The sequence below is a fragment of the Echiichthys vipera genome (genome assembly GCF_963691815.1).
Source record: "Echiichthys vipera genome assembly, chromosome: 11".
Lineage (NCBI taxonomy): Eukaryota > Metazoa > Chordata > Actinopteri > Perciformes > Trachinidae > Echiichthys > Echiichthys vipera.
In genome coordinates this window covers 24,858,898-24,879,105 of record NC_139836.1, presented here as the reverse complement: position 1 = coordinate 24,879,105, position 20,208 = coordinate 24,858,898, and the positions used below count along the sequence as shown (strand labels likewise).

The 20,208-nt window shown below is 41.0% G+C and overlaps 1 protein-coding gene across 2 annotated transcripts in view; it reads right to left on the bottom strand.

Annotated features, from left to right (window-relative positions):
- slc8a1b (solute carrier family 8 member 1b) overlaps positions 1 to 14,027 on the bottom strand; it is a 134,151-nt gene extending 120,124 nt beyond the window's left edge. For both annotated transcript variants that reach the window (XM_083922356.1, XM_083922355.1), the window contains exons 1-2: positions 13,906 to 14,027; positions 1,661 to 2,587 (exon numbers count right to left, since the gene is read on the bottom strand). In XM_083922356.1, the coding sequence (XP_083778482.1) occupies positions 1,661 to 2,536 (876 nt within the window). In that variant the 5' untranslated portion in view covers positions 2,537 to 2,587; positions 13,906 to 14,027. The remainder of the gene's footprint in view (positions 1 to 1,660; positions 2,588 to 13,905) is intronic.
- Between the last annotated feature and the right edge of the window lie 6,181 nt (positions 14,028 to 20,208).

Here is a 20,208-nt window from a genome sequence, read left to right as displayed (position 1 = left end):
GATTTCTTTTAGCCAGAAGTTGAGATGAAAGTGCTCTTCATGCACTAATGGAGCACTGATTCTTAATAATCTCATTCCCATGAGAGAAACAAAAGAGATAAATAGTAACACCAGTAATTTTTGGAAGAAGGGACACAGAGACTCTAAATTAACTGAGTGGCGAATAAATTCACCCTACACCATAATACTGAACATTTAATTAGATACGTGCAATGTAGTGCATAGGACATCTCACAAAGCACCAGATAGTGATCAAAACAGGAAATTAAAAAGCCACAATACTTAAAAAGTATTTGCGTGTGTGTGTGTTTCCAGTAATATGTTTCATGAGTTTACTTTGGCAGAAATCCATTCAGTAATAGAGATAATCGTTTCAGATACACGTTACTCATGAACTCACTACCGCCTACATAGAGAGCCTCATCTGCTGCTTTATTTTTTTTTCACCGCATGTTTGTTTGAAGACTTCTTAATTAATTTCTTCTGGTCGGCTGTTAACCGATGTGCCATTGGGATACAGAGAAAGTTCCCAGCATCACTGTTAGCTATAAAATGCTAATAATTCATTTTCGGTTTCTAGAAATGATTAGAAATATTTCAAATTATATTAGACATGTTCCAGAAATAACAGTCGTTTTTAATCAATTCTAATGTTTTATTATCATCACCATAATATAGTGATTTCTGGTATGGGTAAAAAGCCCTAATGAGGAGATGATGGACACAGGGAATGACATGCACTAAAAGGCCACAGGCCGGATTTGAACCCAGGCCGCTACGGTAACGACACAGCCTTTTTTACGCTCTACCAAGTGAGTCACCTGGTAGTTCACAGCAGCATATATTTTAAGTGATACCTTTTAAAGTCCTTTGTACGTATGTTACTTTGAATGAATATTAATTATTGGCTCTGAAAATAATGTGCTAACCAAGGTCATTGTTGAGATCTGCTCACATGCGAAAAAAACACTACAACAAAGTCTGACACAGCGAGAAATGAGCAGTTTGATTTTTATGCAAGTTGTACGCAAAAAATTAGTATGGTCACATTACCTGAACCGCTTGATTTGGATGTGTAACCTAAAATTGCCAAACCTGTAATAGGGATAGTGATCCCTCATTGCACAGGAACAATGTGCACGCACAAGTACGACAAAAGGTAGGTCAAAGATGTATCCAGGAGGTGTGCTCTAAATTGTGATGGAAGTTCACAACGGATTGTTTGGATGATTCTGGTTACTTCTGATCAGTCTTTGTTTTTTCTTTGTTGTTTATTTACACTTGTTTCTGCTCTGTATGACTTCCTTTGAGTGATGTCCCTACAATCCTAGATCTCAACAACTAATTTGACGAATACAAAGTAATTATTACTGAGAGCCAAAACAGAAAAAAGCTGTAATAATTATAATAATTATTATTATTACAATAAAGTAAAAATAATTACATTTACTATTCCAGCAGCTGTGCAAAGTTCTGTTGTGGCAGTAATGGTAAAATACTGATACAAAGTACTGTGTTAATTGCAGTAGTAGTAGTAGTAGTAGTAGTAGTAGTAGTAGTAGTAGTAGTAGTAGTAGTAGTAGTAGTAGTGGTGGTGGTGGTAGTAGTAGTAGTGGTAGTAGTAGTAGTAGTGGTAGTAGTAGTAGTGTTCAGAGCATACCTTGGAAGGAAGTGGACGATCTCCCTCAGTCTCGATGATCATTCCACGCTGCTTGCCTGTGCGGTAGCGCTTGTAGACATACTTGTAGAACAGCAGGCGACGGTCGGCCACCCAGGCAAACAACACACAGATGGGGAAGAAGAAGAAGGTGAGCAGCCCCTCCCACACCTGCACAACACCAGGCGAGATCACAGACAGGATCAGGTAGAGCCAAATGTAGGCGAAGATACTCCAGGAAGCGGTGACGAAGAACACACGCAGATGCTTGACCTTCCTCGTCTCACCATCGGGCACAACGTACACACAAATCCCGATGATGACAAACATGTTAAACGCCGCAGAACCGACAATGGTGGAGGGGCCTAGTGTGCCGGCTTCAAACCCGTGACCTATGACTTCTATGACAGACAGCAGGATCTCAGGAGCCGAAGAGCCCAGAGCCATGAGTGTGAGATTGGAGACGGTCTCGTTCCAGATCCGAACGGTGGTGGTGGTGGTCTCCCCGTTGGGTTTCTTGATGGTGATCTCCTTTTCCTGTGAAGTGATGACCTCTATTGATGCCATGAAACGGTCTGCGATGATTGACACACCCAGGAACATGTACACCAGAGCCACAAAGTAAACTGTTGCTCGGGCCACTTTGTCACCAAATGACGGATTTTGGGGCTCCCAAATAGGAAGGACCACCCCCCTTGCGCAGGCTTCAGGCTTGCTGCATTCAGTTTTATTAGTGGACACCGCTGAAACAGAGCCACCCAAGCTTTGCTCAGGGGGAGCGCCGGCCAGTGAAGGATTGACCTCAAGGAGGAGAATCACAGCGATGACAGCTAGCCTCAGGGCGGTGGACAGGCGGGAAGAGGGATTCCAGTGACCCATGTTGATATCCAAACCAGTACTGTGCAGTGACAATTAATGAGGATGTTGAACCTTTAGAGAGAAGAGAGAAGAATAATTAAAATGTGTGTGGTAATAGCAAAGAAGAAATATATCATAACTTCTTTGTGTAGAAACTGTGTGGGAAAAGTCTTTGGTTAATATATTTGCTTAACTTCTAGTAAACATTTAAGCAGTGAAAGGTCAAATTTGCATCCGTCTGAAAAAAAATACACTCCAATGTCAATTTTGCCGACTTATAAAGAGTGTGGTTTCTCATTTTGAGGCATGAACCTTTAAAGCACAACACCACAGAAATAAAAACATACATTTCAGGTAGGGTGTTTGCTTAGCTGTTTAGGGGCAGCAAGTTCTGCATAACCACGCCAAAGATAAACTTCAGCTCCTAAGCTCAGCACTAAAGATTTCCAAGGAGCAGCTTCTGAAATCTCCCTGCCACATTCCTGCAGCAATAATACCCTGTTGTTCGTCATGCACCCGGTGAGGAGTGGTTCTCTCTGATAACAGTCCGGTTGACTTATGTCAACAGCACAGGCTTGTAAATTAGGTTACTGTAATCAAACAGCTTTGAATCCAGACAGCCATTATTTGAAGCGAATTGTGTATTTCAAATTGTAATTCTAAACTGGCTGATAAGATAAAGCAAAGCTGCTAGAAAAATTAAGAATGCACAAGCAGTGAATATTCATACAATGCAATGGCCTCTAAAAATATTTTTTATAGATCTCTCGCAGTTTCTGGCCCTAATGATGAAGTAATCTTTACATCCCTACACAAAGGTTTATGATAAACCGTTTGTATATTCAGTTCCACTTCTATTGCTTAGTTCTCCAATTTGTAGTTTCAGATGTTTGCCTTGTTGCACTCAGCTGTGTGCATTATGGTCCATTACTGTTAGTAGTAGAAATCAGTTCTCTTTTGTTCAACAATATAGACTGGTGGAATCACTTAATCAATTGTGTGTGTCGCACATTTTCTATCGTTGCCTAGTTATTTAAAAAAAACACTGTTAAATCGCATTAAAGAGCAGAGAGGGTACTTTTTGCCTTAACTAGACCACTCCCCGATACCCCTTTTCTACCAACCCTAGTCCTAGTGTTGGGCTGGTGCTGGTGCTGGTTCACCATTGGTTCAACTTGCGAGACTTCTCAGAACCTATTAGGTTTTCCACAGGCTAAGGATCCCAGAGAGCCACATCATTATGTCACTGTATGCATCTAAGGTTTCCACAGAAATGCTAAAGCCGCTTCAAGCATAACAACAACAATGGTGGACTACAACACATTTGTACTTATTGTCTTGAATACCATGGATGAGGATTTTGTATGGGAAGAAAGGTAATTACCTAACACATTTTGATTTTTATTCACACTGGATGTAAGATGTTAATGTTAGCCTTTGTTGGAAGCTAACATTAGCTAATCTTACCTAGCACAGACCACCTGTTATTGATCACATTGCAGTTAAAGTGAAGGATCCACTGAAGCTGTGTTCAATGAAAACTGACATTACATCAGATTTATCTTTTTAGTTTGCTTGCCTAGTTGTCAATAGTTTTTTTTATTTTACGAAAGGAATTGTGTATAATTATTGTGCATAACTGTTAAAAAAATTTAAACTGTGTTTCAATGTTGATTGTCCATACTAAAGACATGCCACTTTAGATTTAAGTTCTTTATTCTAAAAATCACAGAAACAAACATTATTTAAAGAAAACAAAACTTTGTGGTGCTGGCTCAAGACCAGCAAAGAGCTGGTGCTGCTCTGTAACCAGTTTCCTGACCAAGAGCCAGTTCTTTGGCTGTCGAAACAGGAAGAACCGGTTCTTCCTGTTTCGACAAGAAGAACCGGTTCAAGAGGGACGGCTGAACTGACCCTCAAAAAGTCTTGGTCAAAAAGGGGTGTGAGAGACCAGAAAATCCCAACTCTGAGACTTCAAATCAGTCATTCCGTTTTCTTGTCACTGCGTCGACACAAACATAAGAGGCTAAAATGCATGTGGAGGAAACCTAATTAGCCAAGCCTCCATTTCAATTAAATAAACGTGTCCCTGTAGCCTAACACATATTCAGTGAAGTTAACACACATAGGTGGTAGGTGGAACTTGTCGTTCCTAGAGTCTCCAAAAGTAGAATGGGAGGCAGAGCCTTCAGCTACCAAGCTCTTTGCCTGTGGACCGACTCCCAAGTGTTATTCTGGAGGCAGACACTGTCCCCATATTTAAGAGTAAACTTAAAACTTTCCTCTTTGATAAACAGCTAGGGCTTACGAGCCCTTAGCTATGTTGTTATTGGCATTCAATTTGCTGCTATAGGCCTAGTCTGCCGGGGGATAATCCTGTTCCTGATACTCTGAGCTTTTATCCTGTCCATCTGTATCATTCATGTCTCATTAATGCATGTTACTAATTCAACTTCATATGTACCACCATAATTGTTTGCCTGTTTCTTGCTGTTCTGCTGTATTAACTGCCATAGTCATATTCACATTACTTTAGCTATCACTATAGTTACTGTTACTTTTGTGGTTGCTTGCATCTCTGGAAGTGTGTCCGTCTGCCTGTCTGGGCCCATGTAAATCATAAATAAGTCATAGAGTGTGGTCTATACCTACTCTGTAAAGTGTCCTAAGATAACTTTTTTTATGATTTGGCATTGTAAATATAATTGAATTAAATTAAAAGTAAAATTGAACATAACTAGATTATTTTGCTCATTGCTTCCGTCAATTTTCTATGGGGAGAATAATCAATCTGAACTGTATTTATATGTTATGAGACTAAAAAACGTGTTCCACATTGTGATGGCTCTATATTACAGATCTATATACCGCATCTGTTCTATGTTTTTGTGAAACTAGATAAGCCTTAGTAGCCTGCCTGGTAGTGTGACTATGTAATAATTTATTTGTCGCAGTTTGGCTGTTCTACTATTACAGATATTCCGAAAGAAACTCATAAGGTTGCTTGTCAACCTAGCCTCTCTCTGGCATGCATTCTCTCTTTACTCTGCCTCATAACTAACAGACAGGTTAGTGGGAGTCTTGCAGCTTTGTTCTGAGCTATTTGGAGCTTGGACAGATCTTTTTTGGCTGCAACAAACCAGTCTGCCGAACAGTGATCCAGGTGAGATAAAACTAGTGCCTGTGTCACTAACGCCCTAGAGGCATAGGTTAAAAAAGAGGAACATCCTCCAATGCGTGAAATTCCACTGCACATTTTCTAAACAATATTTTCAATATGTTTCTCTTAGTATATTGCTTGGCCCGGGCATTATTCACACTCACATCTTTACATACAGTTACCCAGTAAAAACTTTTACCACTCTGTAGACCTTTTAGTGAAAGCACAGCTGCACACACAGAAGTAGTTAATCCTGTTAATCAGAGATCAATAATGAGAAACCAAGACCCTAAACAAAGATCAGCTTAGAACTCTCCTCAAACAAGCTTCGTCCACATCCCTGCATGCCAACATCCATTTCCCAATAATTAATTGTTCACACTGTATCCTGGAGACGCATCACAATTTATCTGACATCAATAGATACATCAGTACTTTCCTGCTTTTCTTCCTACAGTAACACAATGCTCATTATAGATGAAGCTGTATATCCCCTAACAAAATTAATCACATTTTCTCTAACATTACATGCAGCGAGGCTCGGGAGCTGTAGGGCCCTGACACTATTTAAAGCTAAATGAACAACACATAATCCATTTCCACAGGGAATGTAGTCAATGTATGAATGTTCATTGAATATATTACACATACTGTAGAAAGTGTGCGTGTGTGCCATGCCTAATGCTGTTGATGGCTACTTGCTGCATAGATCAGTCACTGTGTATAGCATCATCATCAGTCCGACTAGGGTGAATACAGTAAATATTTGGGTAAAAGACGCGTGACGAGTGTTCAGTTTGACTGCCGTGTTGGTGTGTGCTGAGTGGGCACAGCTGTGTTGTAAGAGGTTTTCCCTCAAATGTTACGAAAATCAATTCCAAACAAAATTACACATCTACTTAATTAAACTTCAATTCAGTACGCTCATAACCAAACATTTTCCTCCCGGCTAATGTGATCCAAAAGCTCTTTGCCTGCCAGCCTTCTTGTGTGGCCTCAGAAGGCTTTGTGTGGCATTTCCAAGTGATCAATAATTCAGTGTGCTCTGGGATTTGGTAGTTTTCACTTAAGGATGTCATTTTTCTAGCAGTCAAATGGCTAAAGAGCATGTTCCCTATGTCAGCTTTTCTCTATACAATAGAATGTCATGTCTGTTGCTTCTCTACACCAGTGATGCTCAAGGCGGCAAAAATAGAAGAGCAGAAAATATAATATTCAAAGTATAGATCAAGTTAAACCAAGATGTATGAATAAACATCTAAAAATAGTTAGAGTTGTATCATTAACAGGGTAATGTGTGTCCAAATAAAATGTAAAGCTCTACAATCCCTCTAATTGTCATACTGACTGTGACCCTACCCAGCTCATGATGCCTGAGAAAAGAAAACCACATTAAAAGGAGAGAGCCATTAAAAAAGAGACATGCCACCGGCTGGAGCCTAATAGATTCACCACAGGTAGGCAAACTGTCAATTTATATCTCACACTTTGAGTTCTTTGTGTGTGTCAGCTCTTCCAAACTGCAGCTAATGTGAGAAAAGTACTTTTTTCACCACAGGGGGCAACCCTCAAGTTATTCCATATGATGGATATGCTGCATGTCTGAATATATTACATGTAAAAAAGGTTTAAAGAAAAGTCTTAAAGGAACACTTCAAACTTTTGAGGCATACACTTTGTGTTTTTGCTAAGACTTACTGTAGATGATTAGATCTGTCCATTAAATACGGAGGTACACCCATAAAGACTGGGACCCAATATAGTGACTCCGTCCAAAGGTGAAAGGAATCTGCCTACCAGCGTCTCTAAAGCTCACTAATTAACATGTTATATTTAATCAGTACAAAGTGTAGATTACTACTTAATGTGTAAGATGAACTCTGGGCACTGTGCAGATATAACATATCAATCAAACCATCAACATCAACCATATTTTATACCACATCATGGAGAGATAAAGGTTTTAAATGTATTGTGCATTATCCAGTGTTTCCCCCTGTAACTATCCAATGAAACGGTAATCAAAGTTGATTAATTTTATTGGCAACATTTTATGGTCCCTTTACAGAATAAATTGGAAAAGAAAATTAATGGGCAAAGGAGTAATTTGAGATGATTGATATTATGTCATTGGAGCTGCTACACTAGTCATAAATATAACTCAATAAAATTTGCAGTGCTTTTCAAAAGGGCAGTGTCTGAGCATGTTGGTTATTTTCAAACTGGTTTGGGAATTAAAGCCAGCGGTCAACCACCACAGGACTTCCTCCTTTCTTACCTGTATTTTATAGTTCCTACCTCAATACGGTGAAGGCTTAAAATTCAGTAGATACTGTGCAAGTTTTATTAAAAAGCACTGTGTTGTACAGTATATCAGTGCAGCACCCACAGTAATATAAAACAATTCATATTAACCCAGAGTCAGTGCTCTAGTTTCTCTTCCCTCCTCTGTTTCTTCTCACAGACTTGTTTAAGATTCATCCTCACGGACAAAAGCCCTTGATAAACCTTGCTTACACAATCCTGATTGCTTTACACTTTATCAGGAGATTACACTTCAGATGACTTAAGATCATTACTTGTTCTGTTTATAGTTTCCTTTTGCTGTATGACTGCAAAATACATCCTGCGGTAATGACTGACTGCAGTTGTTCTCTCTCTGCATAAGCTATTTAAAAAAGGGGAAAAATTATGCCCTGGCTGGTATCGACACTACACTCAAGGGTCTACGTTTACACGTCTGCTGTTGACACTAGAGAGGCTTAGTGGCTGAACAGTGGCTGCTATTTTTGATATTGTAATTTAACTCTCAGGTTACAGAATATCCCGCCATGATTTCCCCTAGCGTTATGACCTCAAAAACTTGGCTCCATTTCAAGAGGAACACATCATGAGACAAGCCAACACAGCTTCAAAAAAAAGCAGACACACACATAAACTGGACCACTGAATCCTCCTCCCCCGAGGCAAAAACAAAAGCACAATACATAAAGTTAAGAAAACTAAAACCATGTGCTGCACTGAGGCACGCTGTTCCCTCTCTGTCCCAATACTGTCACTTCTTGGGAGCCTCCAAAGGCAGCCCCCCAAAGGTGCCAAGAAGATAAGATAAAGACAGGAGTCCATAAGGCATGAACCCACTTTATGATAAATCACTATTGTTCATCATGGATGAATCATGAAGGGGAACTACAGTTGAGTCTGAGGAGCAGCCTCTCCGAGATGCATTTACTAACTACAGGGCAAGAGGTGACGACAGCAAATGTGGGTGAAAGACAAAAATATGGGAAAGTAAATGAAGAGAACAGAGGGAGGCATGCAAAGAGATAGACAGACTGGAGGCGAGGGATGTAATGAAGAAAACAGTAAGATGTCTGGAGGAAAAAAGAATGAGAGAAAGAGACAAGGAAATAAAGAGAGAAAAAGGGAGTAAAAGATAGGAAAGAAAGAGGTGACCCTATATACTGTATACCTTATATATGACTATGAAGTAGACTGTGTGTGAAAGTGCGTGAAAGTAGGACCAAATATGCACAGTCACACACACACACACACACACTAGCCCCCCCTGCAAACAACCGAAGATTAATGGTCTGAATTTACCATCATTACAGTGATGTTGAGCTCTTTTAGCCTCGATTCCAACCCTCTCGCTCAGGTGCCTTGTCAAATTATTACACTTGCAGTGGAGAAAATTATCAGACTGGCACTGTAATATACAGGGCTATTTCCGCCTTTGTTTGTCACTGTGTCTTTCCATCAACATTATCTGCATGTCAGACTGTCTGGACAACGAGGGACGTGAATATGCGGTAAAGTGATGATATGATATTGGAAGCGAACAGGAATTAGGAAATAACAAAACTATATATATATATATATATATATATATATATATATGTATATATACTGTATATACACACAAAACCGTATCAACATACCTACACATAAGGCTGGATCAAAGTAATATGGGAAATATGGAAATCCCACAGAAAAATATTGCTACCTCCACCATATGAAGCACTATAGCAACATCCATCCATTGTTTGGTTTTACAGCCTGCAACTTTGCTGTTTGGTTCACTCTCACCGCAGTCAATCAACCCTGTTTTCTGCAGAGAGAAGCAGATGTCATCTGCGAACAAAAGTACTGAAAAATCCAATACTATATACATCAATCTGCAGACAGAGGAATTTTGCGATGAGCTGCAAACAAAGGGGAGCATTTAGCATCTTAAGACCCAGTTGTTTCCATCGGGCGTTGGTGGAGACCAAAACAGGGCAAAAAGACAGAATCTAACCCATGTATGAGAGAAAAACTGAAACAGTTCTTTATGAATTTGTTTCAATTGGGCAAGTTTTAATTGTTTTTTAATGTCAGCTAGTATTACACACATTTCATGCTGTCTCGAGATGATCATGTGAGTGAAATGTTCACTACTCCAGAACTCAGCAAAGCCGTTTCCATATCTGGCTTTGCAAAGACCATCTGAAGCTAGCGTAAAAAACAGTTTTACAAATTTAAATTGAGGAATTTTTGTTGCATTTTGCTGATTCCATACAGCTTTTCTTATGAAATACTTCTAAATGTACATAAAATATGATTATATATGTATATGACTATTGTGATGCTAGTTATCCAACATAGTTACCATATCAACTATGAGATGATAATATTAAGGAGGGACTCAACAACATTTATACGCTATACAATTTTTACTTGAATACTTGTACTTTTCATCATACTATGCTGCACTACTCTGCGTCGCATGTAACCTTGTTTGCATTCATCCATATTTTATCACTGAGCCCATTACTGTTGTTGGGGGGGGGGGGGGGGGGGGGGTTGTGCCTACTTCATGCAACCACTGACTGCAAGGACACAACTGAAATACTTTATATCCAGTTATCCATATGCTTGTTAAAGGAAGTGTATGTTTAATTTATTGCAAGCCATGGTGGAGACAATTGGTAGCCTCGGTCTCATATTAGAAGTACTGCTCTACTGCTGCTGATGCCCATATTTCCTGTAAACACTCTTCCTTTCTATCATGGAGGTAAAATTGCTACTGGCTCTGTTTATCCGCAATGGAAAACATGACACGTACAGATTGAAGTTTTGCTTTGTTTACCCTGATAGAACAGGTGCAACGTACTGGCCAATACAGGCTGCCAATTTTCCTAGTAACTGGCTGATTTGTTCTCAAGGCTTTTACTAAGATTAACATCCCCACGATTTATTTGTATTACTTTGATAGACGTAATAACAAGAGAGCTGAATGGTCAGTCTGACAGGGTTAGTGGTTTCTTTCCTTATTATATACCTCCATGTTAATGACGTACAATATATACTGTACATCTTGTTCGTTTTGATATTTTCTGTAAAACATCTGTAATGAGCTTCACAACAGTTGACACACATTGCCATGTAGCAGTACACCCACATCTTAACCTAAGGACTACAATATAGCGCATTAACCGATCAAGTGACCTATACCGGATCGTAAGTTGGCAGAGGTCCACTCAATCTATATATTGATTTATAATAGATAAACTCTTCCTCAGGGTTTGACACTGGTGACCATCTATTAGCTTATTAGCTATTGAATTATGATGGAAGTCACAGTATCACCTATCAGCATTATATGCCTTCATTATGCATACATACAGTATTCACTGTACTTAGGGCTCACTACAGTAATCATAGCTTTTATTTTACGAAATTGTAGGAATGTATCCCGTTTCTTTTGAATATGAAATAAAATATTTCACAATTCAAAAATCATTGTTAAAACTGGATTTGAAGAAGTGCATTAAGTTCAAAGGACTGGCTGATCCACAACAAATTTAGCAGCTATGTTTTTGCATTTACATCACTTTACATCAACTGGTGCACGACTTAAGAAAAAAAAACTGTTTACTGTAAATTTTAGAGAACAGGGTCCCTCTCACAGAAAGAAGCAGAGCAACTTTATTGCATATGAAACATAAAATCTGTTTAAACTTCTAAAATAATTCTAGGGATATTTGTAAACCTTTAGCTTCGTATGGGGGATCCTGTAGTCTTGTTCATTCTTACTCTTATATATGCTAAATAAATGCCTTTTTTTCATCACTATGTATGAATAATTGGTGTGTGATGTAGATTCAACTAGGTCGGTATTAAAAATGTGAAATCCTAAATGTAAACCCAAATCATTTTACAGCAACTTACCATATAACTACTCAGAAAAAGGGAGGATGACAATGACCCCTTTCTTCCTACTCCCCTATGTCCAGCACACTTGCTCGGACCACACCCATCTTCAAACTCGCTTAAATGTTTCATGTAAATAACTTCAAACTTGCCTCATTGAAATGTGCTATATATATATATATATAGATAAATTCCCCACATAAACGCTGCCTCTGTAGTAGACGCTACATGAAGTGTCCCAAGGACCACATTTTGCCGTGATGACAAACAAATACACAAGATTAAAATAATACCTGGAAGAGAAAAAGGAACAATTCAAATCACGTATACACTGTGGTATCCTAACCTGGCATCTTCCATCTAGGGTGGAGCTCAGCCTCCTCTCAGCCATTTAACACTGACTTCTTTCCAACATAGTGACCCAGCAGTTGTTACACTGCAGCAGCTACATGTCTGGAGAAAGCTGTGCGCTTGTGTGAGTATGCCAGTTTCTGTGTGTGTGTGTGTGTGTGTGTGTGTGTGTGTGTGTGTGTGTGTGTGTGTGTGAGTGCAGGGGTTGGGGGATATATTCTCTCCTCAACCAGGTTAAGAGCAGGCCTAATCCCTGATTATCGCAGACCAACAGCCCAAACCTTGAGACAGATATAGAAAATGCCTGTATGTTCATCACTTATGTTAATCTGAAGCCATTTCATTGTGCTGTCAAAAATGATGGCTCGCCACTGCAACACCACAAGATCCTATTCCATCAATAACCAACTGCACCACTGCTGGAAGGTAAATAAGGTAGTAAAGACCTCTGGCTGCGTTTCAGTTTTTTATTGTCTTAAATATTTCATGCCATCCACAGTGGATGAGCAGTTCCTGTGTCATGTCCATAAAGCCCCGACTGAAGTCAGCTGGAAAAAGATTGCTTGGAAAGCCTTGATGGTGCCTGATGTGCCAAGCACTGCTCACAAGACGAAGCGTTTGTAGTGTCACATCAGGAGTATCAAGCCGCTGTCTGCTGCCTCCTCTAATATTATATGTGCCAGGTTTACAGGAAGTTAACTGATGTGTGAAGCTCTGCTACCGTTTCATTTCTTTTCTTTTTTTTTAAACACAGCAGGGAGAAACTAAAAATAAGCCCTTGTCCTCGGATTTCACGCTTAAGGTTGAAGATAAAAACGGTTCCGGTTTGAATTCAGAAACGATGCTGTATTAAACCCATTCAAACTCATCCAAGGGGTCCGCGCTCAGCTTTCTCCCCAACCTGCTCTGCGTTGATGTATGTGCCAAGGCACTCCATCAGCAGCCCCAACAGCACTGTATGGTACTGTCTGGCGCAAAGGATGGGGAATATGCGGAATTGCGCAAATGTGGCTCCCAATGCGCCATAAAGCCACTGAATCATTCTCCTCTCGGGGTATTTTGTCTTGATTGCGCATGTTTGTCACCCAACTTCTACACTGAAAGCCTCTAAAAAAACGATGCAAGCGTGGATGTCTAAACGTGCTCTGCATTCGTAATTATCCTCCATGTAAGAGAGCCAGGCGGTCCGGCTTAAACATGCGAGGAAGGGAGGAGAGCCGGGAAGGAGGGTGGGGGTGAAGGGCAAAAAGGGGGGAAAACGCAGCCCCTGAAGCGAAAGGAAGAAGCCTCTCGGTTCCCAAACCGGTTGCTCATTTTAATGGAAAAAACACATGATTAGCACCTTTAACCGCACCCAGTTGTTTCTGCCTCCTCTCTATAGATCTCCGAATCACAGAGGTGAGTGAGGTGTGGAAAGCGTGGTGCGGGAGGATGAGATGAGGAAACATCGTCTCCACATCGCATCCAAACCTTTCCGACGCATGGTGCTTTCGAGTCTCCAATCGGGGCTCCATGAGGCGCCCGGTCCCCCTTGCATCCCATTCACTCCACCTCCCTCCCACCTAAAATAAACTTGCTTTCATCCAGACAATGCGGCGAAATAGAAGCAAAGACCCCCTGCACTGAATCTCACTAACATCACTATCCCTACTGAAAACGTATCCAGAAAACTGCAGTAACCTACCTTTTTATCCAGAGAGTGTCCACAATCCGGAGCAGACAGTTAATAGTAAAAGCAACACTATAGCTGTTCTAGTAATAGTGCGAGGAGTAAGAGTTGGCGTACTAGTAGAGGTAAGCCAGTAGTGGGGGATTGTAATGGAGACGCAGGGAGCTCTTATACGCCAGCCAAGGCGGCGTATCCACCGACCGAGACGCACAAAAGGAAGGAAAACGTGTCCGGATTCCCATGCACTGACAGTTTTTTATTTGTTGCTGTTGTTTTCCGCTGTTGCCTACTCCTCGTTTCCATTCAACGCGACCTGTATGATCGGATAACCGGAGCGGCGCTTCATCAGCAAACCCGCATTTGTTGGGACGAGGCGCGCAGAACGGCGGACTTCTTCCTCATTCTTCCCTTTCCCCTCTTGCTCCGTGACCGTGCAAGCGCAAGAGAACGAGGAACGGGGAGGGAGAGAGAAAGGGAGAGAGAGAGAGAGAGAGAGAGAGAGAGAGAGAGAGAGAGAGAGAGAGAGAGAGAGGGAGAGAGAGAGAGGGAGAGAGAGAGAGAGAGTGTGCGTGAGTGTGTGTGTGTGTGTGTGTGTATGTGTGCAGGTCTCTAGGTTACTTCGGTCTGTTCTCTCACACACCGAGTGAGAATCAGCGCGCTCTCCTTCCCTCTGTGTGTGTGTGTGTGTGTGTGTGTGTGTGTGTGTGTGTGTGTGTGTGTGTGTTTCACTTCTGTCGTTGTGGTGTCTTTCCCACTTACTCGCTTTACCCCCTCTTTCGGGTTACATGTCAAAGCCATCCTGCTATTTATTGAATTATTTGTATCTCTTGCATATTCAATGTCCATGAAAAATACTCGTTTCTGATTGGATGGCAGGTGTCCATCTACATCTTGATACCTCCATGTAAAGCCCCCATTCTGAATCATATGGTTACACCTTTGTAAAAAGCAGGCATCTACTGGATAAAAAAATAAATGCTTATATTCACCTCCAGAGTTTATAGATACTTAAAATCTACGTAAGGACACTTTGCAGCATGCAACCTTACCTAACCGACACTTCTTAAATAAAGCTCAACAAGAGGAACTGTTTTGAAAATGCAGAAATGTGATCAACAGCCTAAATGAAAGTAAAAGACAGAACTCGTTACAACAAAGTCGAACTACACAGCCTTTATATGTATTTCTTTAGACAAGCGCCCATGGTTTAAATGTACCCACGGCTGAACTATTACAAACTTGGGTACTGGGATCACACGAGCTGTGACGCCAAATCAGGCCAGGGGCATAAAGTGGTGGGGCAATTGCCCATTCCCTATTTCCTACCCCTGATCTTCTGCTGCCCTTACTCGGACCACACCCATCTTTAAACCCGGCCTTCATTTTGATCTCAACAACACACAGTTTTGTGATTGCTTCTTGCACAGTCCTCGTGAGGGACCATAAAGTGAGAGTGGGGTGATGAGAGGCATTCCCTACGTTCATCCACCATGCTCGGATAACATCCATTTTCTTGATGGGGCATAATTTTTATATCGACAACACTTCTGTAAAGTGTCGTCACTCTGGCTTGCATGGTTGCAACAATATTGCAGTGACAAAATCTGTCCACAGACAGACATACCGACATTTAAACACCCAGTAAAAGACTGAAAACCCCCTAAGTGTTAGTTCCTGCTACAGTATTTTTCCAGGACCACATTTTGATGGCACACAACCTCACAAGTTGAAAACAATACCCGTGTTTTGGCTGGTAAAAATAATTGGGATTGATAGAGAAAACAGTTTTTGCCTCCACCTCATCCATTACTTTAGCGTATCTTGCATAATCAGCATTACGTATTCTAATTTTAAATGATTGTAAACATGACATTCTTAAGGGAGGCAGAAAGACACAAAGTGGCAAGTAAACTGAGTGAGAGAGTATGGAAAGAGTGCAAAGGAGACGCATTAAGAGCCACAATAAAACCAAGCATTTGATCACCACAAGCTCAAAAGCATTATACCATAATGTTTTACCAATCAGCGCTGTTAAAACAAGTGTGTCTATGTTTGTTGTGTTTACTGACGTGTATGTGTCCCTGAGATGATATCCTGTCTCATTAAACATTTGCAAAGGTGATTTTTATTCTTCATCTTCCCAGCTTTATTGAGCCAATCCAGTGTTTTGGGACATTACCTGTGTGTCATTTAAAAAATGTGATCAAATGTAAAAATAAATAAATAAAAAAAAACAGTTTGCAGGCTACAATATGAACACTGTAAACAGATGTTTGAAACTGTTTTACTTTGGCGACTCCCAGTTGAGAAAAAGGCACTGTTGTAGACAGTAATCAATCATCATTTATGTCGTGTTCCAGGCACGTCCAGCTGGGAGGAGGCCTCGGGGAAGACCCAGGACCAGGTGGAGAGATTATATCTCCACACTGGTCTGGGAACGCCTCGGGATCCCCCAGTTAGAGCTGGTTAATGTGGCCCCGGGAAAGGGAAGTTTGGGGTCCCCTGCTAAAGCTGCTGCCCCCGCGACCTGACCCCGTATAAGTGGTCGAAGATGAGTAATGAGTGATGTTAAGTCTGCATCTCAGGCCAGTAGGGAGAGGAATACACTATTTAAAGTATATATTTTGTTGCATTGTAAGAAAGAAAAATAAGATATCTACAATAAACTATAGGATGACCTTGGAGAGTGTTATTCTTTAAATATTGTAGTTTAGGCTGTTTTGTTTCCGTTATTGTTCTTCAAGGTTGTTATTTGTGTGCGCGTTTGTTATGTCTCATTCAGTATCACCAATAAAGTAGTAGTAGTAGTCTGAGTAGTATTTACTCGTCACGTTTGAGCATGCTTTGGTTACATGCAGGTAAATATTCCGTATGGAGAGCGAATGAGGCGGAGCACACTGGCCGTCATGCAGTCATGAAACCCATCAGCTATTGTCTGACATATTCTAGATATAGTAATACACTATAGATACACTCTCAGCCCCAAATCCATTCTTGGGTCTCAAGTTTCAAATCGGACCTTAAACGATGACTGCCTCTGAGAAGAGGAAGTCTTGGCTCAGATATCCGCTGGCTACACCAGAAAGCTCGAAATATTAGCTGTTGTCCCCAGACAACCTGAATTATCTTCAGACACATAGCCGATGGGTTCTGAGAAAGCACGGGAAGTAGCAGGAGAAGGAGTGTGAGACTTTGGCGTCACCAGAACCATCAGCAAGGATAGCAATGCTGATGCCAAGGTCCAGGGCCACACAAAGAATGAGAACTATAAATATATCTTTTAAATATTCAAACTCAAGTGGAGTCCACACCACAGCTATGACAACAAGGGCACAGGTGAAGGATATTGTTGGGATTACTTTGAAAGTGATTTGCTGAACGAGAGAAACACTAACAGCCAATCAAAATCCATCTGAATTTATGGTGTCACTTTGAACACATCTCTTTCTCTCTCTCCTAACCTCTGTGTTGCTAAAAGACCCACACCCCCACATAGTTTTCAGTGGTTTTCAACAATTCAGAAGAGACACATGGGGCTCTGACACATGCATACTTGTGCCACCGTTTACAGAATGGTATTGTGTGGATTCTTACATCCAGGCTTGTTATAATTAAAGTTACCACTATTGTTCTGGTGTTGGCGGCCATTTACACAGAAACACTGAGGACAGTTCAGGAGAGAGTTGACCCTTGACAATGGCAAAAAGTAAGTTAATTCAGAGAGGCATGTCGCAGATAGACGGCCAACTTTGTTGTGTGGAGTTTGAACAAGCACAGGTGCAGTGACTGCAGTCAAGTAGACTTCCTGAGCAGAGAATAGATGCAAGAAGCAGCTCTGGAGCAGGTCCTGGGCTGTGGATAAGCAGCGATTCGTGTGGCCAGACAGAATAAGGACCATTGTAGCAGGAACAGGATCACAAAAGAACCAAACAGACTGACCTGAGCGTGGAGGATTAGACGCTGGGGGACAGGGTTTGGAGCAAAGACCAAAAGGGTGCAGGTTGATAATGAAAGGACACTGACTGGGGCAGAGATTTGAGGGCGATCGGATGGAGATACTGACTTGGGCTTGGAGATAAACTGGAGCTTAAGCTTAGAAAAAGCAACCGCAGATGCAGGGTATAGAATTGGAATAATGGCAGGATTTGTTGTTGGCTCTGACAGGGATACCGGAGAAAACTTTAAACAACGGTTATATTTAAGCTTGATGGACGGATGAAGGTTCAGGCAGTGAAACTGAAAAAAGGCAATATCTCAAAAATACACAAGCAATAAACTCCTGCTGAGAAACAGAGAGAGAGAGAGAGAGAGTTCAGCCAAAGAAGCAAAAGCAGACGCAAGGTTGGGCAGAGCAGGTGAACTGGAAGCTGGGAACTAATTCATATGGGAGCAGAGGGAAAATGAATAGGTTGGGGGACAGAGGGAAGGTCACTTGGCTGTCAGAAAGGTGGGAGGTAAGCTTTATAGAAACAACAGAGTGGGGCAGCTGAGGCACAGACGAGGTGGCTGACTGAGGAAGTCAACAGCTGGTTAATGAGGTCAGAGAGGTTGATCTACCTCAGAGGGGAACATGTGACTGGACTGCATGACTGCTGGGGTGATGGGGAAGCTGAGGATCTGTATCATGGACCTGGTGAGGTCCCTGGAAACGGAAAAGGACATTCTTGGACCAGTGGGAGCTATTATTTAATATCCCTGAAAGATGACAAGCCAAGATCCAACAAATTCTGTACGGTACGTACAACACTCACCAGCTGATATGCTAAAGGCTTGGCAGGCTCTGGGACAGGGAAACACTGCATATCTGGCACAGGAGGGTTTTAGGGAACAGCATAGCAGCTGACAGAGATGTGGCTTGATTTTTGAGTCTTTTAAATACAGTGCCATTTGTTCGGTGCTCCTTCTTCATCTTGATTGTTATAAAAACACTCTTCAAAAGGTGTTCACAAAGACAAGCCTCCTTTTATCTAAATAATCAACTGGAAGGATGATGAAAAGGTGCATTTTTCTGAATACAGGGAAGCTGGAGAGCATTTACGGTGGAAATAGAATATTAGTGGGCCTTGTGTGGTATGCCAAGGCTATGTACTTTGCATGCATTTATTTTGACTGATATATTGATTTGAAATTTTAAAAAGTAGCAGATCACCTAGTATAGAAGAATCTCATGAATGTTTACTTAATGGTCACACTGTATGTATTAAACTGGCTTCCTTTCTGTCATGAAATTAAAGCATATTTTAAGAAAACTGGATTGAAATGGAGGGAGAGGAGAAAAGAGAGAGCCCTCTGCAGATGTGAAGCAGACAAAGGGTGGTACGTTTCAGCCCCTTTCATTCATAATTCAGAGGAGCTGCACCTCAGGGTGCCATCTTGGAGCTCCCACCTGTCAATCAGACAATCCTGCTTACACTGGAGCTCAGCGAGAGCTATGTGGATGGCATATAAGATGAATATATGTATAAATTGAAATTGAGTGGAATGATGCAAGTAGGATGCATGAAGTTATTTACCATGTAAGAAAACTTTGGAAAGGAAAAACCCACTCTAACACATTGTAAATACTACTATATCAAATATATTTTCTTGTGCCATGCTCTATGTATATACAATATTCTGTTTATGCAGCTGTTTTGCAATAAAACATCATAAAGTCAGTCCATTCCTTTAGAGAACACCCTTGGTAATAGTAGATATGCATTGAAATAAGGCAAATGTGACCTTTTTTTAGGTGAGTTTCCCCATTTTTGTGAAATATTGGTACACACTCCTCTCAGCCCACAGGCAGAGAAGCGCGCTGCATCACTGCAGGAATGCATTTTATGAGACTGTCACCATGATTATGATAATGGTGCACTGCTGTTTTCAAATAAGATAATTTGCATTTTAGTATAATCTGAACGTGGCAGTGTAAAATATGGGGGAGACCTTCCACTAAAGATGGCAATTTATCATGCAGTAACAAAGGGAGCACACACACAGAATATATACACAGAAAAGGGAATACAAATAGGAAAGACACGTGCGCTACAGTAGAGAAAGTCCTCTTTTTAAGTCTTACATACCTTTTCTCAAGTCTCTCTCACTAACAAACACACACCAACTTTCAGTACACCTGTGTGCATACAATAACACACACAATTTTAACATCACAGTAGTGCACAATGAAGCATTAAAAACACGTCTGCAGTGTGACGTTTCCAGCCAAGAGCAGCTTACAGTTCAGATTAAACCTCAGCGTCTGATTCGTCTCGACACCTACATCTGAGGTAAGAAGCCACTAATGCACTTGTAACTCAAACTAAAGTCTAAAAGGAA